This window comes from Opisthocomus hoazin, chromosome Z (assembly GCF_030867145.1).
Source record: "Opisthocomus hoazin isolate bOpiHoa1 chromosome Z, bOpiHoa1.hap1, whole genome shotgun sequence".
Lineage (NCBI taxonomy): Eukaryota > Metazoa > Chordata > Aves > Opisthocomiformes > Opisthocomidae > Opisthocomus > Opisthocomus hoazin.
Window position 1 is genome coordinate 28,152,685 of NC_134454.1, and position 26,888 is coordinate 28,179,572.

Here is a 26,888-nt window from a genome sequence, read left to right on the forward strand (position 1 = left end):
CAGCCTACTCTGAATTTTTACTTTCTTGATCATATCACCACCTTCTTCCCAGATCCTGATGTGAGATGTCTGTGTATGGGACCTTTTCTATGTTGGTCTGAGTGACAAAGCAGCTGGTCCGGAAGATGGGTCCTGAAGAACGGCATGAACGTTTGGCAGAGATTAAGTGGAAAGTTATGAAACCTGAAACTCCATTTTTAGGAAATGTAAATTAACCTTTAGCACAATGAACCTGAAGCAGCAGCCTGTAACCCTCTTATAGTTGCTAATGCTAGATAAATTTTAAAGGAAGCTGTATATAATGGGCAAAGTCCCCCAAAGTATAATTATGTACAGGCCTGTAGCTATTTTTGCCTTGTTCCATCATTATCAATTTCCTTTGTCATTTAATTTCTTTATGTATATGCAGCTTGGAAAATGAAAGGTTTGAGTGCTTTGCTTATAACTCACTTGTAATGAGTGCAGAGTTTTTTTCTCTAATCATTCAGGTGCCTGACACACATGAACTAATTAGTATGAAATTTCATTTTCCCACATTGTACCAATGAACTGAAAATTGAAATTGCCATTTTAAATTTACACTCTCAGCATGTAATTAGTAATGGCATTACAATGCTTGTAATTGGCTTGTGATTTAAAGGGTCAGTGACCATGTTTTTGAAAGCAAATTAAAGTCAGTCATATCTGCCTTTTAAAGTTCTGCTGACCTCTGTTTCTCCTCATGGTTTGGCTGTGATAAAATAGCACCTTTGTATACTGTTTACCTCTTTATTAGTGACACTAACTTTTAACATTTCTGAATACAACGAGAAAAAATCACACACTCCTATTTTTCATTAATTGTTCCTGAGATATAACCAAAAAGGTCACTTTGCCTGTTCCAGTAACAAGCCTTTTTTGTCAAAACCTTTGTTTTAAGAGAGCACTGGTTTCTCTTTCCCCTTTTGTTATTTCACATTTGTGGCTTTAAAATATGCTGTTTCTTTTTATTCTGATTTCTCTTCATCTCTACTCCTTCCCTGCACATATCTATGTTTTTCTGTTCATATATATTTTGTTAACACAGTATGGGTCAGAATAGAGATAGCCATGGGCAGGATTGTTGTTTCTATTTTTTCTTTACCATATCCAAAGTCATGATAAGTGTTAATCTCTAACACAAACCTGCTACCAGGACCTTCTAAATGTTACTTCTCTCTAGTGATTTCTAAACCAGAGATCCATGTCTATACCCTGACATTTCTTCTTCTCTCCCAGTTTCACAACCCAAACGTAATATTTCTTAACTCATTTTAACCTATTCATGGCTGGTTTCCCTTTTTGCTTCCATAAAATGTTGTCCTTTTTTCTACCACTGCAGTTATTATTCCTGTAATATACAAAGACTTCAGCCATGGTGGATGTGACAAAAATGCATAAACTGAAATGTCATGAAGAACACCGTAAGATAACATAAAATAATTTGGTATAACTAGCAATTTAAGGACTGGCCTACAATACTGAAATCCTAAGTAAGTCACACATTTTGGATGTATAAGTAACTTTGGAAGAAGGATGTATGTTGAGGAACCATGCTCAGGAATGAGAAAGCAAGGTGTGTGAATATTGTCCTGTAAGGTATTAATCTTGCTTCTTTCATCTTTTGGAGTAGGTATGGTTTTTCCTGTAAATAATACCTGTGCAATGGGTTCTTCGTCAACAGATGAAACTTCCTAAATGTTAATTTGCCCAAGAACAGTAAGACATACCACCTGCGTCAGGGAACCGGGGGTGGAGAAGGAGCCCACAGCAGAGCTTCAGTGGCTTTTGCCACTGCATCTCAGGGCAAGCAGGGCTGGGTTGGGTGGTCAGTGTACCAGGGAGTCCTAAGAATATCAACATCAGAAATATATGATAGTCTTAGAAAAGAGTAAGACATTGGGTAAAGGCATAGAAGAGGTATAGGGTAAAAGGGATCAGATTTAAAGCTAGACAGTAAAAATGGAGGTATGCGTGAAGCCTGGCACATAGTAAAGATTGGTACTGTTAGCAGAGTTGATGTTTCGAGTCAGAAGGCATCAAGGAAAGTTTTGATTCTGGAAAGAATGGGGTAAATTTGATCTCCTGGTCCTGGACATGGGCAGTCAATTAAGCATGCAAGGGGAAAGATCAGTGCCTGCTGGCTCCCATGCAGTTGCTACTGTTGCACTGTAACTGAGCTATCACATCTGAGAACAACAGGTCCCTTAATTTCTTCTTGTCTCCTACATGTGATTGTGAAGAGGATCCCTGACTGATGATGCAAAAATGTTAATGGTGTACGAGAGACTACTACCTCTTTTTTAAGTGCTTTGTGCTCTTTTGGACATGGGAATTGTTTTTACAATGTCAGTATTAATCCACAGTCACCAAAAGCAGATCTGAACTTCCCTTACATATGGAGAATATTAAGAAAATTAACTAATTACTGCATATCACACCTCTGTGTAGGAGTTATGATTAAACACCTGAACTGTTGCTGGAGACTGTTGTATATAAATGTAAGGTGTTAAACAGGAAAATAAAAAAGCTGTTTTGTTATCCCTCATTAAAAGAGCAGGAACCATTTCTCCAGAGACATCAGTATGGTTACCAATTGGTTTTTAAATAAAATATTCAAATATTTAATTTTATTATTGTGAGAAGGAGGAGGATTCATTTACAAACCGGCTGAACTGCTCAGTTTGGTTGCAGAATCAAAAAATGGGAAATAAAGTTGGTTCAGGTTCAGTAATTAGCTTTTTCCTTATAATCGTTATTGCATACAAAAATATCCAAAATATTTAGTTTATAGTTTTTTCCTCTTCAGAAAATTCATCCCTTTCGAGCTCTATTTCCTATTTTTGTTCTTTTCTGGGCATCAATTTTTGAATGTCAAATGTGATTTCAAAATGGAAAAGCTAGAAGTCTTATTTAGAATATGTGAAAAGAGCATTCTAATTCTAGCATTTTTCTAATTTCTTCCCTAAATGGCCTTTCTGAAACTATACGGTAAAGTTCAGATGAAACTCCATATTTTGAGATACAACAGATTGATGGAAAAGGTGCCCAACTTCTAATTGCTACCTTGAATATATTAGTATTCTAGTCCAAAATAAAATACTTCTGGTTTATTTACTTTTACTTTCTCAGTTCATCTGTTTCAAATAATACTTTTTTTAATAACTATGCACATTTTTTAAAAAAAAATTTCATTATATTTTTGAAACTCCAAGTAAATAGTCTTCCTGTAGAGACACTTAACAAAAAAAGTGGCATGTGATGGAAAGGAATCTACCCCAGCAGATTCAGAGTAATAGTTTTCCCAAGCCCCTGTCTAATTTAGAATTTTAAGATCAACTAAGTACAGTTATATCCACAAAAATGTAGTTCTCAGAAAGCATATTCCCACAGGAGGTCAGAGCGATTAATTAGGGACCAATACATTAGGCATCCCATGAAATGCATGGAAATGTCCAGTGCCTTAGAGGACACAGAGTGTGCAGAGTCAGCATGCTGCATGGGTGATGGCAATGTTCATCTGGAGAAAATGGAGCACAGCGTTCTTCCTTAAGCATTGTCCATACACAGTATCCACAAAAAAATATATATCCGAAGGCTAAATAGTGTATTGCAGTGTTCTTGGATATGATGTTTACATTAATATAGTTTAAAAACAGCATGGTAGGACAAGAATTGTGCAGCGCAGTGATCAGGATATTGGTTTGAGGGAATGTAAATTCTAGTTTCTACTCCTGAAGCCATGTTGGTACTTTATTTAGTACGTACTGCGAATGCTTTTCTTTTTCTTTCTTTTTTTTTTTTAAGTCTAAATTTATTGGAATAATGTTTCTGGTAGGTAGAATTTATGTTTTCGTTTGTGGCTTAATTTGGTTTATACACAAGTGTCTTTCACGCCAAGTGTGGTTTTAATCCTACCTCTGGTGCTCAGCCTCACATTTTGGGGGCCTGCAGTCCTTTATACTGGCATAGTTAATTGTGTGTCTGTGAATCTTGTAAACTTAATCATAACTACTGTGACACATAAAAAATGTACTTGCAATAAACACTTACTAAGTTCCATTATTCTTATCCCCAAGCAGGAATCAATAAAGTGTTGGGTTTTTTCACCCAAAAAAGGCAAGGAAAAAAATTAGCAGCTTCCACATCAAGAACTTCCAAAGGGCAAATATACACCAGGTGATAGCTATTTGCTAATAAAATTATAAAACCCAAAATACACAGAGGTCTTGCAGAACATTCATTCAAACATCTGTTAGTAAGAGCTCTAAGCAAACTACCATCTGTCAAACCATTCGTTTTATCAAAGTTCATTTCCTCATTCATGAGTACTGTTGTATCAGCTTCCAAAAATACCTGTCATCATAGATTAAATATTTAATAATACTTAATATAGCTCTCAGTTTTGTATAATGTGGCCAAGTGAACCTTACGAAGTACAGTCGCAGAGCCATCATGTAAGGTGACTCAAACCATATAGGAAGACTTAATCTGCTAAGTTAAATGCTGAAAAACCTGTTAAAGCTCTGCATTTGTTGTCAATACTTCAAAATTTGGCTAGATATCATAGGAAAATTTCCTTCAGGGATACTGATGAATGGCAGTAAGTACCTGAAAGCCTTCGGCAGTGGAGAACAGAAACTAATAATGAAAGTGCCGTTGTATTCTCTCAGAACTATCCCATGTAGGACCTTTGAACTGCAGGAATTAGAAGAGATCTTCAGCTAGTCAAAGTCTGCCGTAAGTTCACTGACTTTAGTAAACTCATTACCAAGGTCTGCTAGCTGCAGGTCTCCTTCAAAATCTATACATTTAGCTTACAGGCTAAAAATATAATGTATGTACTCAAAACAGACAAGAAAACAAAATGACTGGGAGCCTATTTCTTAGTGTAATCATCTAGATACTCCCTTGTGTCCCGTGTCTTGGTATCTATTTGATAACATCTTCTATCTCTTGGTTTCATTCTTTGTACACACAAACACCCACGCACAGACATATTCAAACAACTTTTAATTGAGGTTTCGGATACATAAAAGCAGTCAGTTCAGAGTTAGCATCCCCATGGCAACTGAAACTTGATGCTGTTATGAACACCATCCATAACATGCTCTGTCAGCCTGCGTGCCGGTTTTCCTTAATTACTCCACGTAATATGGCTGAACGACGGAAGTAACAGTACTTTAAAACACATTGTTTCATGCATGTGTAACACCATCTTTTTTGACTTCACAGTTTTTCACATTTACCGTCCTGATATTAAAAGTAATCAGACCAGCAAGTGGTGACACACAGAAATGAGGAAACGTGTGCCCGTCTGGCTTCTTGCGCCAATAACAAGGCTCACGTGGAGATGCCCCAGCACCTCGGTGGTGGCTTTCCAACTGTAATGGAGTGATGTGTGGGCATCGTAGTCCTCCTGTGGGAAGGACAGAATCTACGTCTGTAAGATGATACTATGCTGATGTGTGATGTTCAAGCCAGTCATATTTTATGTTGTAAACACCCACTTTCAAAGCAAATGTTCCTCACTTATAATTACTCTTCTGCTAGGCTTGACTTCCAGAAAAAAGCTGTTTCAAATTAATTAATCACACTTAAGTTTCAGGAAATAAAGGTCAAGAATAAGTAAAATTACATGCCAATACATTTTTGTGTGTGTGGTACGGAGGCATGTATTTATACACTTACCTCTTTGTCGCTGGCCCCGCAGCAGTATATATCTACTGAGTTCATATGTGCGTGGGCAGGTCACAGAAGTGCAGAGCAATCTGCAGGGTGAAAATAAAGGCAAAGCCTTGGTACAGCTCTAGCTGTGCAGAAGCAAGCATGCAGCCTCTGGCTGCACCTCCGTGTTTCTCTGTGATTTTACAGCTGGTGGAGAAAAGTTACTGTTTTATATAGGCTGTTGGAAGTACGGGAAGTCAGCAGCACCATGATACTACAGCAGAAATCAAGGTCTAAAGTAAGCTCATGCTCCTTGACCTCCCCTGGAAATGGTAACATACGCTTGTCATCTCAAAGACTTTCTAACTTCAGCTCAACATCAATTCTGTGGACTGAAAAATAGGAGTGTATTTTGCTCTTGCACTCTTACAACCTTCTTAATCCATGAGTGACTAAGATAAAGAGATGTCGTTCAAGTCTTGAGTCTTTCAATGAGAAATGAGACTTCTCAAATTTTGAGGGTTTTTTTCCTTTGTCTGTCACAAAATCAAGCAACTTTTAATATTTTTAATCTAATCTATTGCCAGCCTGTTTTTGTAGAAGGAAATAGTATTTTGAGGAAAAATGCAGAGATAATTAGAATGATTGTAAAGTCTCACTGAAGGGTAACATTTTGTGTTTATGTATCAACTTTTTTGTCTATTGATTCTTAATTTCAAGAGATAATGAAAAATATATTATGAGTGTGTTTTCTGTGATTCAACCAATATTCAGCCAATTTTTTAAGGTTCAGGAGAGATTAATCATTTGAACCAACTTTTCATTTTCTGTAATAGCATCTGTAGGTGGAAAAATCATTTGAGTGGCGTAGTCTTTTCAGCAGTCACAAAGCCATCTGTCCCCTGTGTGCTTACTAATCTCTTTACTCCACTTGTGTCCATCTAATTCCTTGGCCTCTCTCCCTGCACAATCAGTCTCATAGCAACTAACAGATTATTCTCAAAGATGCCAATCTGTGGGAAGGTTTGCTTTCAAGTACTTCTATTTTTCTATTTGTCTTTCTCCCAAAAATTTTGTCAGGACATGAACACAATCTAAAAGTTGCCTCAATTATAGGCAGCATTACCAGATCAGTCAGAAGTCCTAGTTACTGGCTGGAACTTCCTGTGCTTTTGGTCCTCTACAAACTGACAACTAAAAAGACTCTGCACTAACCTGAAGCGGTATTTGCAGATACATGGGAATAGCAAAAAGATGATACGGCCAGCATGATATGGAGCATACAACCAGCTGTGGCTGCTAGGCTCACTGGAAAAGAAAGTTTTAAGCGGGTATATGATGATTAGGTTTTTCTTGACCGAGAAAGAAAGAGGGTAAAGATGTGTATTTTATGATCAGTGTTATGAAAATTCAAATACTGCAAAGTGAGTGTTTAGCAACTGAAAACAGCATTTCATTACTGCCTGAGGAAGGCTAACTAAAGTGCGATAGCATGAGAAGCAGCTACTCACCAGGAGTCTGCAAGCACAGATCTACTGTGTCACTTGTTCCTCGTGGACTGTTTGCAAAAAATCCAGACTTCAATTGAATAGCGGGATTTGCAGCATCTCCCAAAGCTGATGTAGCCAGCATTACATAGCAAAGGAAGCCTGCTCATTGCACAGTCCATGACTATCATGTCCTGTGGAACCACTCTTCAGGTAAACATTTCCTCTTCCCTTACAGTGGGAGTCAGTATAATATCTGTAGATAAGCTGATAAAAAGAAAGACAAGGTAGTAAACTATAGTTAAGAAGTACTAACTACATAGGTTGTTTGTGCACCATTTGACAGCACTATTATCAATTACCGGGTTTATTCTGGTGGAGAAACAAAGTAGCTTTAGTTTCCCTATGTGTTAAACTGGGAATGTACAACAGTCACAAAACTCCAGTAGGGATCTCACAGTGGCAGGGAAGTTCTGATGTCCTGTGGGTTCCCTGCTATTTCACTTTTTGCTTTAGCTCCCATCTTTCAACAGATAAGTTTAATTCCAGGTTCAGCTTTAGTATTCAAAACTAATGAAGAGAATTTCTTCATCAGATGTGTCGTTTTCTACCACATTTCCTTCTTACATAAAGTTTCTTGACCTGAGAACATACAGAGGACCTAGACAAAGCCCACTGAAGTCAAAATGGGAATTATTTCTAGTTGTCTGTGTTGGGCTTGAGAGCAGGTAGTATTAGTTATCAGAGTTTTACCAAAGTACATCTACCAAAATACCTTAAAAACAAATGGAAAGGATGCAATAGAAAGTACTTCAGATATTTGCAATGGGCACATTAAATATTCCCTGAATAAATTTTCGTGGTGATTTTAGTATTGTACATTTTGAATTTACTTCTTTTCCCTAAAAAAGAGGGTTTTCATGTAGGATTAATAGAAAAGTACATGTTTGCTTCCATGACCCGAGTCTAACATCCTACCTTCTAACCTCTACAAGCAATTGTTCAGTGCTATTTTACAAGTGGAAATACATATGGGTATTTTTTCTGACAGGTTTATTTACACATTTTGTAACTGACACTTTAAGAAGCATTCTAGACATTTTGTGGACGTTCTTTCTGGAAGACATCAGCATGACAAAGACAGGAGGAGTATTCACAAGTTCAAAGTACATGAAGGAAATAATAATAGCAGTAAAAGACCTTAATGTTTCTTAGTTAACCTTAAATTGCAGGTAGGTAATGCCCATTTAATCAATACTTTCTAAATGAGATGAAATTTTACAGCACTACAAACCTCTGAACAATGTGAGATTGATTGTGGGCCTCGTCTTAAGATGATAGTGTAAATATTCCAGTATTTGAATAACTCATACAATCCATTTAATGGCATTCATAACAACTACCTTTGGGACTAAAATAATGACTTCATAATAAGAAGAAACAGACCAAGCAAGTTTTTAGTCTGTCTAATTATGTAAACTCTCTGAGGCATAAAGTGAAAGTTCTCAACAAAAGCCAAATGAAATGAGTGCTTTTTGGTAATATTCATAACATACATTCGTCTGTATTAGCATTACATGGGCCAAACAATCCCTGTATTTATGTTTTCCATAGAAGTAGGTTTTAACCTGTATTCTGATCTTTTCACAGAAAGGCAAATTGAATTAGTGGGCCAATTTGTGTCTCTGATTCAGTGTGCCTGACCTGAAGTGTATTAACAGTCTAACTGAAGATAGCAAAGGTGATGAGTTGCTTTGAGATGGTTGGCTGGGGCTAACGTGAGTGCAGGGAAGACCTCAGAAGTTGTTTGTTGTTACCACAAGGTATGACAGACTGGTGAGGCACTCTGGAAACAGCAGTATTGGAGGATGAGTTTGCAGAGGATTTAATAGCAAAGTTGTGAAGAGATTTAGTTGGATCTGCATCCATGTAAGTGAAACAAAAAGGATTTGGGATCAGAAATAACAGTATTTAATTGGTTTCTCTACAAGGTACACTCCCACAATCACATTTTGAATTATTATTTGTAAAGTGACCTGTAGCAAATCACTGTGTTAATTCTCCTAGACTATCACAATTTTAAGATAAAACATGTCGGCTTTTCTCCATGTGATAAACCCCCTTCCAGAACGGCAGCAACTTCTGGAGTGCTACCGTGGATAAATCACCACTGGATGCTAGTTAAAACACATATCACTGCTACTATGCTGACTGTGTTAATGCCCTCAACTAAATCTGGAGAAGCTCTGCTGACAGTGGATTAGGAGAGTAACAAAAAGCCACAGACAGGCAAGATATATGAGCACCTTACGTCCAGGTGCCAGCAATGCTTTGCAACAGGGAAGATAATAGTAACTGACCTGCTCCGACCTTCCTGCACCTCATCACATGCCGAGTCCTGCTCTGCAGCCCCTTGCTGTTGATGTGACATCTGGGTGAAACAGTAACATTCAGTCGTGTTCAGGGCCCCTAGTGCTTGTGGATGGAAAAGGAAACACAGATGGGAGCTTTCAGGCTCACCAAATATCCCAGTATTGAGGGAATCATGTCAGCTTACTCCTTTCCTGAGTTGATTATAAACATTCCCATTGGCAAATGTTCCTGTTTTTCATCAGAAATTTTTTCTGTGCGTGCTTTCTATCTAGCTTTGTCAGAACCATTACTTCAAAAAAAAAAAAAGACAAAAAAATTAAATTTCTGTCCTTCAAAAACTGATGAAATCAGCAGAGAAGGGTTGCTGTAATAAATCTTTGAAAGCCAGTATAACCTTCATCCTTTTTCAACTCTGTTTTTATATGAGCAATAGTGAGCATTAGTAAAAATGTATACACTTTATGATATAAAAGATTGAAAATTATTTATAGCAACGCTATTGTATCTCATAACTGAAACAGGTAAACACCATAGTTCTCCATAAACTGCATTTCTGTTTATGAATGAAGGCCCATGTAAAACAACATTTACAGTCTCAAAGACCCAATGTCTCCTGAAGGCTTTAATATGAGCATTTCTTGAAAGCTTGCTCTTAAAGTGTGCTTCAGACAAACCTGTTCTGTATGAAATGTTAGTGTTGTAATTGCTAATAGTGCAATAACAAATGAGGGGAATATGGTTATGTATTCTGGCCAGGAGCATCACATATGCTGTCTTCCTGAAGTCACTCCATCTTCTCATTCCCCTTCTCCTCTCTTGCATGTAATAATGTAGATGAGACAGATGCAACTGATTTTTTTCTCTTTCTTTTCAAGTACTTAGCTTGTGCACACTAAATGTACTAATATTTGATCACAAATTGAAGAGGAACATGAACTCCTTCCACTGGTGCTGTCCCTCTCTGCTGTTCTGTTACAACATATTGTGACTGTGAATTAGTCTATTCTCTACAATTCTGAGTTTTGTTAAGCACACTGGGAAGTTATTTTCAGTCTGTTTTGTGGAGACCTTTGGACTCTTTATGGAAAGCAAGCATGGAGCAGTCTCTCCAGTGTTACAAATCTACATTTACTCACACCTAAAAGTGAAACTGCACATGCACAATGCAGATTTTCAGGACTGGTTCTAAATTGCCTTTGAAAATGACACACTGTATGATCTACAGGAGCTCATAAAATTACCTTGTTCATATTGCCACTTTGTCTTGGGGAAAAAAATCTTTTCCATTTGTTTTATTTCCTTTCTGATACGGATTTTTTCAAGTTCCATGATTGGATTCCATTGAACGTGATTTGCTACATCTTAATCAGTGTAGGTAGACAACTGAATGATTTAGCATCCTAAAAGAGATTTGTGTGAGTCATTGCATCAAAAACATTAGTACAGTAGTGAAAATTGTTTAACAGATTGTTACTCCTACAGAATCAGTGCTGAGAGCAGGAAACGTGGCATGCTGATTACTTTTTCTCCTCCTGTTGAAAGAGTCCATGACTCTATAACCTGCTGTGATGATAAAAGTGGTCTAATCATGGAGTCACAATGCTTGTAGTGGTTGAAAGGAGCAAGGTTAAAAGACATTTCAAGGACTGCAGGAACTTTTTACCTGATAGAGTAAATTGTATTCCCCTTGGACATACACCACACTCAAGGGAGCGTGCCTCAAGTGATTTTTGTTTTGCTTAGTTTTGGCTATAGGACATAGTACAGAAGGCACCAAGTGACTGGCAGTGCAAGCACTCAGCCTTCGACAGTGTATGCAGCACTGTCTCCGAGGTATTGTATCTTGTCCCTCAGCACTGTCTATTAAGTGGAGTTGACTGCCAGGCCTGTGCTCCAGCCGAGATTTTCGCAGTGCCAGCACAGTGACTTTGCATCATCCCCCGTATGTTATATAGATATAATCTATTTCCTGTAGCATCAGATTTAAATGAGTTGATGTCAGACTACTGGCTTTCTTTTGCATGCAGTTTTACCTGAGTGATTGTGTGTTCATCATTTATTCTAGCCCCAGAAAGCTTCCTCACTGAAATGCAAAATTGGTTTGAAGCAGATTCCATTACCTGTAGGTGTTAAATGGCACCTTACCCAAGTTTCATAAAATGCTTCATGCTGTGAGGATGTAGGGCAACAGGCATCCTCACATTTGCTTGTGAACATCGCAGCCGAGTCTCTGACCTGTGTTGGGTGAATTAGGTCTCATGGGAGTTGCTGGACCCAGGAGTCCACTCTGAGCTGGGGCTGAACGCAGCTCCATGGACAGGGCCTGAGTGTCAACTCTGAATCCATCTCAAAATAACCTTAAGTTTATGTAGGGCTGGTAGAACTGATCAGTCTCTTTTTGTTTTGTTCTGTTTTGTTTTTTAATGTGAGCAGTTTCCTTAAATTTCTGTGCAAGTATCTTCTTACAAGGTCTTTACCATGCATTAATCATTAAATTACTGGGGTAAATCCCTCAAAATACTATTGATTTTCTATCATCCTTGATTTTTTTAATCTAGGTAATGGTAAGAGGTCCTTTATAACTGAATAAGCTATTACCTTTTTTAAAAAGATATGGTAAACTCCTGTTCTTATCCTGGTGACTTTCACCTCTTTGTTTACTTTAAAACACAGTCACCCATGTAATTAGAATATATAACATTCTGTCCTAGATCTGAATCCACAAAGCAGAGCTTCCTAAACTGTTTTTTCTTTAGAATTGCCACAGAAAAATACCTTTGAAAATGCTTTTAGTGCTGAAAGAGCTAGTTCACATTTCACATGGGGAATTTTGCTTCCTGCTGAAGTACATTAAGAAAGATTTCAGCACCTGTTTCATTATAGACATTGCACAGTTGCAGTATTTTGAGTCTTACTAAGCTCTGACTTGAAAGATTTAAAACACATAAAAGAACCCAGACACAAAGGGCCAATTAATTCCTGGTGTATCCATATGCAGTGAAAGGAGCTACCACAGGCGTGACGTGAACTCCATGGGGATTTTCTGTGTAAAAAAGCTGCAAGGATTTGAAAATGGATTTTTTTCCCTTTCATTGGGATTTTCTTGCAAACATTGACAGAATATGTAGACCTCATTGCAAAACACAGTATCCTGTGTTTATTTCATGTGTTATATGTAGATTAATGCTGCTTAAAGCCAAAGCTCAGTTGGTGATTCAGAGTATGGATACTGATCAAGAAAACCTCTAAAAGGCTTTAGAAAAACAGAGAAGTAAAGAAAAATGTATAGCTTATATGTGCGGATATACATCTAAGGGTATAAAGCAGGCTGGTGTATAGCAGGAAAAAAGCATGCTTTCTAACTCCTGAAACTCAAGGAACACAGGCTAAACAGTACGTATATTAAATGAGTATTTAGAAATTGATATATTTTAGTTTCATTGTTATGATTATGTGACCAAGTCTTCCCTTCATCCAGTATGATTTTTTTTTTATGTGTGAGTTTTATTTATAGTGTTAAACACTTTGACAGATTACTTTTGGGTAGTTTTTTTTGTTATTGTTTTCCTTCTTGATTTGTTTTCCTTAGTTGATTTGTTGTGCATTAGAGGTGGAGGCTGGGGCATGGAAAGAAGCCACTGTGGGAATATAATATCCAATGGTTAAAGCCACAGTTTCATTAGAAACTACTCTTTCTGTGTAAACAGGGAAAAAAAATTTCCACATAAATTCTCACCCAAAAAACCTCCCTGAGATTATTATCTGGAAAAATAAAAATTGGAAATGAAGCCAAAAAATTTTAGGTATATGCATAACTGGACCAAAGAAAATTTTTTTGGTGTTTCATTACCTTCCTTCTCCCAAACAGTGAAATCTGAAGATATTACTAGATGGTATATGCAAAAAGCAAATAATCAACGCCTGGTTTCTGTTTGACTGTGCTTTCTAATTTGTTTTTGGAGATAGTGTTTACTTAATTATTAACAATTTTGTAAGTATATTAAAAATAGTTTTACCTGGCTGTTTATTAATATTCTTAATTTCCATATAGAGAGTGAAATCTGCATAAGAGAATTCCAGAAACCTTTATGTCTAACTGGTCACTACTCTATGTTAACTACATTTTTAAATGTAGCTAAGGGGCTCACATTACTCTATAGAAGAACTGTCCTCTTACAAATATAATGTACCTTTTTTTTTCCTCTGGAAACCTGGAATTGAGGAAAACAAGATTTCCCAAGACTGTAAAAAGGCCTGAATATCTTCTAATTTATACCTGGCTAAAATCCTGATGTGAGTCCATTCTCCCCATTGCAATTGCAGATGTTCCTGACTTTTCCTGGTTTATGTGAGAGATGTCCTGTAAGACATCTGATCTTTTATAGGTAGCTTCCCCTCTCTCAGTGGGTCTAAACCTCTGAAATTCCAGTTGTTATTCTAAAGTTGTATGAGTGTTTATTAATTTCTTAAGGGGAGAACTATGGTAAAACTACACTAAAATTTCTTTTGCCTCAAGAAGAAAAATATCAGAAGCCCAGCTATTTCAGAAGAGTAGCAAAAACAGCTAGACTCTCTCAAAAAAATGGCAACAAAATTCTTTCTCCACTTTCCCATTGTGTACACAGTAAGACTGAAACACTGAAATTGATCACCTTACATCCTTAATATAGTCTAGATTATATTACCAAACAGGAGAAAATCTTGAGACCACACCGTAAAGAACAAAAGGGTTAAAGTATTTGGACAGCAGACACCTAATTTGTCTCTGACTCCCCATATTCCTGTACTGTTGCTACTATCCCACACAGTAAGTAGTGGACCGGGTCAGGTCCGCCAACTGATGAGCTGAGATAAGGTTCATCTGGAGGAGGCAAGTGGTAATGTAGTTTAATGTATTATTTACATCGTCCCAGTTGTTTTCTCTCTGGTATTTCCATTCATCTCCTTTTACCTCGCATCTGCCTGCACCTTCACACAATTCTCGCAGTATGACAGGTCTTCGTTAAGCTTCATTTGGTGCAAAAGTTACAGACTTCAGATGCCTATCAGCAAGAGGGTGGGAGTGCAGTTGCCACAAATTGCTTCATGATTGACTTCATTGCAGGGACGAGGCTGACAAAGCCAGCACCGTTTGATCTGAAGATCACATTCTGAATTTCGTGAGAATATAGTTGTCTTTCTTATATCATAGATGGATAAAGAAGGTAAAATAAAGCTTGTCAGAATATTGCTGAACTCTCCTTATCTTCATTTTATACTTCAGGGTGTTGTGGTCAACTCAGACAAGTACACAGGGAATGTTCATATCCATTGATAGCCATTGATATTTTGCTATTGACTATTTTGGGATTAGCATTTCAACCATGCTCTTTAGATGTAGGAATTTTCAGTGAGAATCAAGGAACGGTCTATTTGTTTGCTTTACAGAGCATCCATATATTTTCACTTTCACAAAGAAATTTAACCTGAAGTTAACGAAGGGTCTTTTGTATGGGATTGCAAAACGGCTCCTAATACAACAGAAGATTCAGCCTTTGGCAAATCACAGCACTGTTGCATTTACTTTTTAGGAAATAAATATATAGCTGTAATCCTACGTACTAGTAATATGCTACATCTCAGTAACATGCCAGCAGAAGCCTATATATCAATAATACATATGTTTGCATGTACATCTACACATGAAGACATAAACATAGTACAGGTTTTGATTAAATTTTTATCATTTATTTATGTGCATCTGTAAATGAAATGAATGAAATATAAAAGGAATTAATGCAAATGTAAAGATAATAATTTAAATGCTAAAGCTACATTTTTCCTTTCTGTCATTTAAAAAAAAAAGAATCAAAGCACTCTAGAAGCACATCTGTGTCTCTCAGATGGTTAGTGATAACATTGCATTGTTATTTCAGATAAACCTGCAGAAGAAGATGCGAGTCACTGGAGTTATAACTCAAGGTGCCAAGAGGATTGGCAGTCCAGAATATGTAAAATCTTACAAAATTGCATACAGTAATGATGGGAAGTCATGGACAATGTACAAAGTAAAAGGCACAAATGAAGATATGGTAAGATAAAGTCATCTGTATATGAATATGTCTTATGATTTAGCTGCCTTCAGAAGTATGAGGTATTTCTAGTAGATAAGTGTAATTGCCTGACAATGTGATATAGGTTGCCTTGTTATTATTTTCCTCTGGAAAAAAAGTCAATAACCTTGCACTTTCTGTCTGCTAAGAATTTCTTATGCTTCAATTGATGGTTGTATAAATACTGTGTCCCAAGGCTAGCATAATCCTGTTTATTACACTTAACTGATTTTCATTTTAATTAGTTTACCAGTAATTACTCATTATTCTGTTTTCAATTTAGTTTTATTACATTGGCAGATTAGTATTAACCCTTAAAAGCATAGAACCCATTCATCAATGCTAATCTCTGTACTGCTCAAACAGTATCCAGTGGGATGTGTTTACAGTTCATAGTTACCACTTTCTTTTTATAGAGTTGTGCATACAAAGCAGCAAAAATCCCTTTACTGTGTAAGTTAAGATGGAACTAAGGCACTTTGCAGCATTAGACATAGTTTCTCTATTAGGAAATTAAAATGCCATGTGAAGAGGTATATAATGAGGGAAGAAAACAAAGTACATGCATATCTGGTTAGAGTAAGGAGCGAATAGGAGTGAACACTTATATGTTTATTTCAGTTCCACCTGCGATCAGTGGGAGGGTTACAGTGCACTTCAGTGGGAGTTGGATCAGGTTCTTGAAGACAAGGGAGAAAAATAAATGTCAATCAGTATAAATAATTGCAGGCTAAATTGAATTGGGACTTTTTAATACACTAATTAGAAAAGAATATATAATTTAGCTGCATTGGTAGCTTCAGTATCTAGGAGTGACAAGATAGAGGTCCTGATTCAGCGCAGGTAGCAAACGCATGCTGATGAAAGCCGGTGAGACAAAGTTGGATGTTTGGCACTAGAAATGATAAAACAGACATTATTTGGGAAAAAACTTGCAGGGAAATGTACAGGAAAGGCCAGAAGAACAACGCAGATATTTTTGAGACATAGAAATCAGCTGAACCTCCAGTAATCCTCCTGGGACATATTTATGAATATGTCATTTTATCACAGGTGTTTCGTGGCAACGTGGACAACAACACCCCATATGCGAACTCCTTCACCCCTCCGATCAAGTCACAGTACATACGGCTGTATCCTCAGGTGTGCAGAAGACACTGCACGTTGAGGATGGAACTTCTCGGCTGTGAACTGTCAGGTGGGTTTTCTGCAATCGCCACATCTCAGAAGGTCAACCATCAAGAAGCATGCTTTTGTGCCCAAGGTCTGAGCCTCATGCAGTTTATTCCTGGTGAAATGCAGCTGGCAGGCATGAGTTTATCCAGACAGTTACTTATCTCTTTTTGTGTAAATTACATAAGCAGTAACACTTACCAAAATGATGTGACAATAGCTGCTTGCAGTAGGGCAGTAATAGTAGTAGAATAATGTGGTAGCAACCTAATAACACTTCATAAATCTTTCTGTGCACATTGTCTGCCAATTACGTGCAACCTAGAAAAGGTCATTTATAGCAGTTTCAGTAAGTATCAACAGCTATCAAGACCCATTATGTTACATAGTAAGCAGACCATGAGACAGAGAGCCTCTAGCTCACAGTTAACACTCAGCACAGCGTACACTAAACGCTGAAGATGGTTTCAGGGAGACGAATCTGTCTGTGCAGTGCTTTGCAGCAGAGTCACGGCAAAAGCAGGCATCAAAGCCGATCTGAGTAATTTCTCCTGGCTGGTGGGTGACCACGCTGATGTGCTGCGTGACATTCTCAGAGGGACAAGAGTGCTTCAGCTGCCATCGAGAACCACTCAAAGTGCAGTAAGATATATTTTGCTGGGCTGCTTTACTCAAGATTTCAGTTCAGATTTGTTTTGCGGATTTCTAGCAGAAGCAGGGACTGCATCTTGCAGCAAAAAGTAAATGAACAAGTGGAGCCAATATAAACCCTCTTAAGGTTTGTAGTAGCAGAAGTTATAGCTCATAAATGTAAAGCCTGACCTCTAGCCACTCTCTGCAAGAACGATGTTCCCTTAAAAATTCTGTAAAGCATGTAAATTTTTTACCTTTTTCAAGCGATCAACTTTTCACCAGTGGGAGCACTCCACTGAATTCATTTAAGAATGATTTTATGTGGCTGCCTGCTTACTGTACAAACAATAGTCATCCAGTTCACAAATGATATATCAAAACAGCTGGAGTTAAATAATTCTCAGTCATCTAGTGGCATCAAAACCAGATTCAGAAATGAAAAGTTAATGCATTAATCTCACTGTAGCCTTTTTCCAATATAGAAAGGTTTGAGAATAAATAGAAAATTCTGTCCAGCTGCTTTAGTCTATTAGATTTTTTTTTTATGTCTTCCATTTCTGGGACCACAATTTAGAGTAAGTCCTTGCCAGAATGACCAGGAATTGTTTTGCTCAAAGAACTGTGAAAGCTACTGAAGTGAATTCATTTCAGTGGTCTCCTAACAGTTTCAAGGTCATCATTTCTTACAACTGCAGGCAGCCAAGGCTCAGCAGAACAACTTCAGTCTTGCTGAAATAAGAGTTTAATTATACATACCGACAAACTAATTCACTGAAATTCCAGGTGTTTTTGTTTTAGGCAGAAAAACACTTTGAGAGGTCTGCTTCTGTAACAAGTTCTGGTGCTAGAGAAGAGAGTCACTACTGAAGGGAGGAATACTGTCTCACAGCACCAGATCATCATAAAAACTAATTCTTTCTTAGGGCAAACTTCAGCAAAATGTTTGATATAATCTGCTCTAGGTTCATAAGTAGCTTTACTTACCAGAAGCCATGGTCAGATCGTATGGAAAACCATGATCAATTCTTGTGGAGTTTGACATCAATAAATCAGGCATTAATTTTCATGGCCTTGTGTACCTGCTTTACTTGTGTTTTGCACATCTCTGTGTTGTAAATTCCCTTCGTTTCATAGATTATTGATGTGGAGGGAGAAACAGATCACAGCTACTGTTTATTAGAATGCCTTTGTTCATTAAGCTATTATTAATAGTAGCATCAAGCTGTTGTTTTTAAAAGCAGATAACTGTTCGCACAACACAGTCACTCAGGCATTGACTCACACACTCAGACATCTGCATACAGCAGGCTCTGCCTTCTTTCATGCGGTCTATCTCGTACCTTGTTGATGCTCATGTGTGTTGATGGCTGTGTACCAGTTCAGCATCTCTTGCTGTTCTGAGTTTGTCAGTTCTTGCAGAGGGATGCTGGTTCGCAGAACTTAACCATCTTTGTGAAACTCATAGTGTCTTCCAAGCACGTGATTCTTCTCTTTTTGGCATATTGTTCTCTGGTAGCTATTTCTCTATCCTAACTACCTGCAGGTACCATTCACACAAACTCACACACAAGGGGACTTTGTAACATCTGCATTTAATGCTAGATTCCCCTCCCCTTGTCCATATTCAGCACTATCTAATCTGGAAAGGAATCCTGTGTTCATTAACAGGAAGAAAATTTTTTAAATGTCTCAATTTTCAGAAAAGAAAAATATCACAGTGTTAATCAAAACAAAATCACCTTTGTCCTCAAATAAATGACCTGTGCTGCTTTTGCTAAGACAAGATGCATGTAGACCTTTGCATGCAGATCCATTTGTGGTTTTGTTTCCACTGCACTGGACATTTACTATTTCCTTTGCGGATATGAGCTTTCTTGAAAGAATAGGTAGATGAGGGGCATGGTACAGGACACAGAATGAAGACTAAAATATTGTGCACTCAGAAGAGTCAACAGAGAATAACCTTCATATGGATTCTTTCAACTTTCAGATGCTAATCCATGCTCATCCGCATTATCTCACTGCCCCTGTTTCATTAAGCTAGACCAAATAAGAAGTAACTGCAAATTTCTACCTAGAAAAGTTTAAACCTACAGAGTTATCAGATATCATTTATCATATCGATGGGGATATCCAAAGCACCTCAAACATTTTGGCCTAAGATGCTCCAATGAGCATAGTTGTGAATATGTGTATGTTAGCTCTCACTAACTTTAGCAGGTTGTAAAAATGAGGTGGGAGATTGAATTTTTTCACACGGACATTGCAAACAGAATTTTAAAAAGATACAGTGCAGTGAAGAGATGTCCCGGGGAGTCATGGGCATTGTTATAAATACACCTCAGTGCAGGATGACTGTCTACAGACACAAAGTTTTGTACTAGTTTGATGATTCAGTCCTTTGCACTTTAGGTTATAGCTTGCACATCAGAATAAACAGTCGTTATCTTCTGTCATTGCAGCAGGGTGCCATAGGAGCTAGAAAGCAACTGGGTCTGCTATTGCTGTCTGTGACACATTACTGAGACATTGTTCTGCCACCTGTGTGCATCATGTTCGTCTCTTCTTGTTCTCATTGTTCTGCTCACTTTCTCCCGTTAACTTTAATAACTGTCTTCCTTCTCCCTTTGGGGCAGTGGAGAAGGAAGGTGAGTTAATGCATGCACGCATGCACGGACACACAAGCAGACACCTCTGTTGTTTCATAAATCTGTAATAATACTCAGAAAAGACAGAACTGTTTTTGATGGATTGGGCCAGCACTGAACAACAGTTTTGACAACCCATGTATTTGTGTCAGGAACCTCCTTCAGATTCTTCGGATGAAACATTCCTGCTGACAGCCCTTGTGATCCTGGAGTGTTACTTCAGAATTGAATAATAAGCAAAGTCCTTCTCTAAAGCAACAGATGAGTCTCTCTCATTTGTGCTATCAGTTTCTTCCTCCTACTCCCAGGAAAATTGTTTTGTTGTTGTTTTTAACTGGGTAGTTAATTCTACAGACAAGGCTGTGCAATTTCCACCTCTATGCTGAGAATCAGTTCTGAAAGGTTGGGCTTTCTGCAGAAATTAATCTGTTTTCTGTTAATTTTTTAATTCAATATGAAACATGTCAGTATTTAAAATTTTAAATACAGTTGTTACACATTAAAGAGCATACTATTTTCATGTGTGTCTGGTAATACGCATTTGCTTCTGCTGTTAGACCCGCCCTATGATGGGCCTGGCTTTACCTTGCTGATTTGAATCCCTAATAATTCCACTTAATTCTGTGTGTTAAACCTGCAGGCTAAACAGCAAGTAGAATCAGATCAAAAGGTCTTTGCTAATAGTATAAAAGAAACTAAAAAAAAAATCAGATCTTTAAATCTGGGTAAACATACTGTGGAGGAAATAGACTTTTAAGAAAAAGAGAACCAGCTTTGATATCTAGCTCAAATAAAGTGAAAAACAAAATAAAAACTTTGAAGGTGTTTTAAGTGGTCACACAGTTCTCTGACTTTATCAAGAGACACCAGCTGAGTAAGGTCATGGTCCCAGCAGGAAAGCCTTCACAACGCAATATGTGTGCTTTAAGAGTCACAGCTGGTGACTCAGCAAATGATTGCCTGATAGCAACCAGCTCAGCAATGTGGGATGTGAGTGTCAGGTAGAAAACCTCTGTCTTCCCAATGACAATAAAGTCAAGGTTCTGTGCATTCACAGTGATGATGCACTCCTTGCAAAACCAGGTAGGTTAGATCCTAGGCACACTCTCACTCAATCAGTTAGAGTATGTAAAAATACTGTTTACAATTTAGTTGTGTCAAGTCAGCTATTGAACTAAGTAGGATCACCAGATTGGTGAAGACTTTAGGACAACTGCACATATGCAGGTTTTTGACAGCTGGGGCAGGAAGGAAATGGGAAAACTACTTCTTTTTATGTTCCCATCTCCACGTTTCACCTGTTCCTCAAACAACCATCAAACACTACTCCACCCAGACATACATCCAACTTTCCTGACCTCTTAGCAGCCTTCTTGCTCTCAGCCACTTGACTTGCCTCTCTTTTCCTTTTTTTTTTTTTTGTTTTGTTTTGTTTTGTAATCGTAAAACTACACAGATCATCTACCTCCCTTGGCTTCCAGTACTGTTGTTACAGTCCTGCTGTTGAAGGGTGTCCCTCCTGTTGTCAGCTTCATTCTTCCCTCTTCTGGGTACGAATGTACCTTCTGTGTTCCCAGTGTAAAACAGCAAAGCAGATGAACATAGAGTCACTCATTATTTTTTTTTTTTTTTTTCCTATGGACACCCAACAGAGGAAGAAGTCCAAGATCTGTCTTCTGCTACAGTCAAAGTAACTCAATGATGTGGGACATCCACCTGGTTTAAACAAATAAGCCTGTAACAGTTGATTTGTCCTGAGCAATTATCTCCTACTATTCTCCCTCCTTCACGGTAGTTTTTCAGTAGTCTTCCACTGACAATGGGTGTTGGGGCTTTCTAAGCTTTTGGCTAGGTATCAAGTAATTCAAAAGTGTAGAAGGCTCAGTGCTTGTTGACATTTTACTTCAGCAGTGGTTTTAAGAAAAATTAATATATCCTCAGTAGGCAAACATATGGTTGATGTGGTATGGCATAAAAGCATGATAAAATCAAACCGAATAGGGGAAACAATAGTAAGCTGCTGGACAGGAAAATAAAACTAAGATAAGAAAAGATAAAAGTCATCTTTCCTGTTTGTTTGCCTTCATAAATATATGCCAGGATAAAATACATTTAATTTTCTGTCTTGTTTTTGATTCTTCCAAGGTAGTGTTGAAATAAAGTGCATTGAATTGGCTATTTTTCATGTGTTTGTTTGCAAGTTCCTCCAACAATAGTCTTGATTAATGCCTTTTTTTCGAGAATTGCTAGTTTTCTTTTCCATAATGGAAAACCTAAACCTCTTACAGAGATAAGTAGATAGTGTCACAGATCTTATTTTGCTGTTCCAGGTTGCTCTGAACCCCTGGGGATGAAATCAGGACATATACAGGACTACCAAATTACTGCCTCCAGTGTTTTCCGTACACTCAACATGGACATGTTTGCTTGGGAGCCCAGGAAAGCCCGGCTGGACAAACAAGGCAAAGTTAATGCCTGGACCTCTGGCCACAATGATCAGTCACAGTGGTTGCAGGTAAAGTTTCACATATGTTTTGCCAAATGTTTATCTTCTTTGTGTTTCAGGTATAGGGAAGGTTAATTGCTTATTGTAATTACTGTAATTATGTAATCCTGGTTTGGGATTATATTTGTGTTCTTCAGCTTCTGAGTGTAACCATCCTAACTCTGCCACATGTAGATGATGAAGCTATGAAAGCCCACACAGATCTTCATGTTTTTGGTACCTCAGCTGCAGAAAACCCTACTCAGGAAAACCTTCAGGTCCACTAGCCAAATGTTACAAGTTGCACAGCAGCCATGAATTTTCTTTTGTTAATGGACACAAATAGTAGTTGCAGATCTGTTTCACTGGCTTTTCTTGAGAGATATTATTTTTTCCCCCCTCTTCTGTCTTTCCAGAGCTCCCTGGAAAAGCATACTTACTTCAGTTTTGTGCACATTAGCAAATCTGGCCAACAGAAATTATCTTAGTCTCACTGAGACTGCTCAAAATTAACTTCTGATGTTACTCTGCAGCTAGCAAGACTGATTCAGCACTTTAACTCATTATAAAAGGGTTTGTATTCAGCCTGGGAGTGATTTATACAAGTCAGTAGTATGCTAATATGAATGATTGCAATAAATCACCGGTATGGAAGCCTATTTGACCAGTCGATGACATATTTACATTTTTTGAACTGTTGAAAATAGCAGTGTTTTCAGTCAGCTGCCAGTTTGCACTGCAGTTCTCAGCAGGAAGCCTCAATAGCACTAGACGTGGCTACTAACCCCCCGCAATCTTTTCACATATAAATTATGACATATTAGCTTTCCTAGCTACAGTTGCTAAGCAATTTAGTAATACAGTTACTATCTTTTATCCAAGTTTATGCACATACTGAAAGAAAGGACCAGTTGCCTTGTCTGTTTAACTTTTGAATAACTGAAGATCCTGGGATATGCTGAAAGATTTTTGGAGTACCTTGTTGAAACAGCAGTTAGTAACTTCTGGAGACAAGGAAGATTTTATTGTGATGTTTTACACTGGAGAAGCAGATCAAAATGTTTCTCCACATAAAAGGGAGACAGTTGGATCATATTTAGCATCATCAGTGATACCAAGAAGCCAAGGATATGCAGAGACTCCAGAGAAATACCCTGTAGTGTGTTATTCCTCCTGTGGGAGACAGTGGATTTTTAATTAACTGCAGATGGCAAGGGGCTGCAGAGTTAATTCTTCTATTCTAAAATGTTCCATTCCGTTCTAAGTCTTGCTATACTCGAACCTATTTGAACCTGCAAATTGAATCTGGCCACTTGCACCATCTCTGCAAGTCCTTGAAGTATGAGGCAATACTTTTTTTAATCTGATCAAAAAAAAGTCACGAAGAAATACACCTCTTTTATTTCATTCGTAATATGGCTATGATATGAGTTCAGTAACGTCACAGGAATATGACCAATTTACCCTTTCCTGAAAGTCATTATATTCATGGTATTTTTCCAAAAGAGTATGATATCATTTCTGGTTTGGAAAAAAACAGGTGGCACTAAATCCACTAGCTTAAACTGGTCATTAACTTCTACTATAGGCTGAGTATTTTTAATTCAGTCCACAGGTAGGGATGGGCTTACATGCTTCAAGTCTAGTTTCTGTGAGAAAGACATGCCTGTCATTTAAATTCATCCATTCGTTGTTGTTCTTTGCTGTTTTTTCTCTAAAACGCAGAGTATTGTGTTGTAACCTTTTAACATACTGACTGCAATTTCATCGTCATGTTTATTTCATAGTTTAGTCAAAACACGTTTGTGAGAAAAAGCATGTGAAAGCAAACTTATCTGTATGCCCTTTTCCCTCAGCAATTACATATTGCATGGAATGATCCCAATAGAAATTCAACAGTCTCCTATAACAACCTTGTTTTAAGACAGAGATTTCTCAATTTTACTGAAGTAGCTGGCCTACCAATATGACGTCTTAGCTTTCCATGCCTTTTGAATTTTCTCCACATGCCTTATTTGGTTTATTTTTTATAATTTTCAGTATAAAGCCTATAAATTTGGGTAAAAGCCCACTGACTGCCTTTAAAAATTATTGTTGTAGTATGTGGTACGTGGATGACTAGAACAGATCTGTTCTGACTTCTGCTGATTTTAGGGGATCCATGCCCAAATGCCATTTCTATCAACTGTTTCTCTGTTTAAAAGCTTGTATGCTGACACATGTCTCAGAGCGCCTGCCGTGATAATGGTTGCTGAGAGGTGATGTTTACATCATGTGCATAAAAGCTACTTGCTACTTATGGGCAGTTCACAGCAATTTTGGGTGAACTCTAGAGATAAATTCTTCTCCGTCACGAGCTGGGGTTGTTTCACTTGGTTTTCTCTCATAAAGGAAAATGCTGAAACTTCTGTGTATTTGAAAATGCAGTCAGTAACAAGTCTGCTCTTTGCTTTGAAGTGTTCTGGAACGCTACATCCATAATTCGGCTCCAGAGGGCAGGAATATGAAGTATTTTGTGGCTCTGCACACAGACTGTCCGTTTTCAGGTTCAAGCAGAACACTCACCTTCTTGGTGCAGCCATCATTGAAAATCTGTTGTGATCTAGACTCTACTCACTTACAAACTCCAAATTCCCCACATAACACTCCTTTACATGAAACACCATCAATAGTAACGGAAGAAAGTATTTTTGTTGTGTGGGGGAAAAACTAATGAGATTAGATGACCAAAATTGTACTTTTCCAGCTCAGTTACAATTTGAATTCCCCCACATGCTTGCTAAAGGGTACTCTTGCCATTCCTTTAAAGATGTTGCTGCAGAAGCCATGTCAGTTACCTGCCCTAATTTGCAGCAAATTAATTTAGTGCCTCTTTAGAGTGCCTGTACTCATTGCAGTGGAAATATATGCAGCTTGGTGATACAGAACAACTTGGCTGTTCAGGTTTGGTTCCAAGTCTAATGCAAATAATCAATTCCAGCAACTCTCTCTGTTCCTGAATACTTTTCTTTAGGGATTCCCTTCCTTTTGGAGACACCGCTGTTAAATTATCTGAAGAAGAGTAAACGTAAAGATTGATGGGAGGTGGAGAAGTGAAATTAAAAAAAAAGAAAAAAGTAATGGTTTGCCTCCCATAATTATGTATATACTTAGCATAAACTAAGCAAGTTAAAGCATTTCAGGTTAATTACTGAGAAAATAAAGAAAAGTCTAAACTTCACTTTCCTTCAAGGCAGTCCCTTTCCCTCATTACTTTGATTTGCTTGCCAGAATCATTTGCTACCTTGAACCACTTCGCAAGCTTTTCCCAGGATCACAGAATCATAGAATGGTTTGGGTTGGAAGGGACCTTTAGAGGTCATCTAGCCCAACCTTCCTCCACTGAGCAGGGACATCTTCAACTAGACCAGGTTGTTTAGAGGATCTTTTGCTGAACTACTGCGACCAGGCCGCTTTGCCAGTTTCAGGAGTGCTCCTGCTCCTACTGAATACAGTCCAGACTGTCATCCCAGTCAGTCACCCCAATTCCCATTTCTTCAGTTATTTGACATTGAAGGAAATGTTAAAGTACTTCCCACTTTATGCCCAGAATGAGGCACTGAGGCTACTATTGAAAATTATTCCTTCTGAACATTGAGATCCTTGGTGACTGCTCTTGTAAACAGATTTTCGCCATTCTGCATCTAATTTTCCTAGCCAAGATTATAATTCAAAAGAATTAACGTTTTCCTCAAAATGCATTCCCACTCTACCATTAATTTTCTGCAGTTCTAAATTTTGAAATCCGGACAGTGGCTTAAACTGTCTATTCTCTAATTACTGTTAGTTAAGTTTTGGTATTTTAATATATTTCCTTGTTTCTGCTAGATCAGCAGATGCGATATCTGTGATTGTATTGATTTCCCACTCTCTTTCACTGCCTAATAAGGACAGCAACACCTTGTACTTTAATGCTTTTTCCTATTTGTCCTTCACCTCCTGCTTCAGCAAGTAATTTCTCTGATGATGTTTCTCTGATCTACCGTCCTCTGCAATATTCCTTGGAGCTGAGGCATCTTAGTTTGGCTGGTGTCTCCAGATAGCGGGAGGTTTCTTCTCCCCTCCAACAATCCTCTTTGAATAAATCGTTTTGTATGTTATCCTGGTTCTAACATTCTAGTTGTATATGGGCATTGGTAGTATTTTGTCTTAAAAACACTGATATACTAGGTTTTTTGAAGGCCTGTATCTCTACAGAGCACAGCTGGATGAAAAGGGTGCCCATCTCAGAAGCCTGTTGAGGTGCCTTCTATATCTCCATATTATCTTCCAG

General features: G+C 37.9%; 1 protein-coding gene across 2 annotated transcripts in view; it reads left to right on the forward strand.

The window, feature by feature from the left end:
• The window catches only part of EDIL3 (EGF like repeats and discoidin domains 3), a 290,980-nt gene that overhangs the window by 205,027 nt on the left and 59,065 nt on the right, over nt 1-26,888 (forward strand). For both annotated transcript variants that reach the window (XM_075410892.1, XM_075410893.1), the window contains 3 exons: nt 15,461-15,616; nt 16,691-16,835; nt 22,422-22,606. In XM_075410892.1, the coding sequence (XP_075267007.1) occupies nt 15,461-15,616; nt 16,691-16,835; nt 22,422-22,606 (486 nt within the window). The remainder of the gene's footprint in view (nt 1-15,460; nt 15,617-16,690; nt 16,836-22,421; nt 22,607-26,888) is intronic.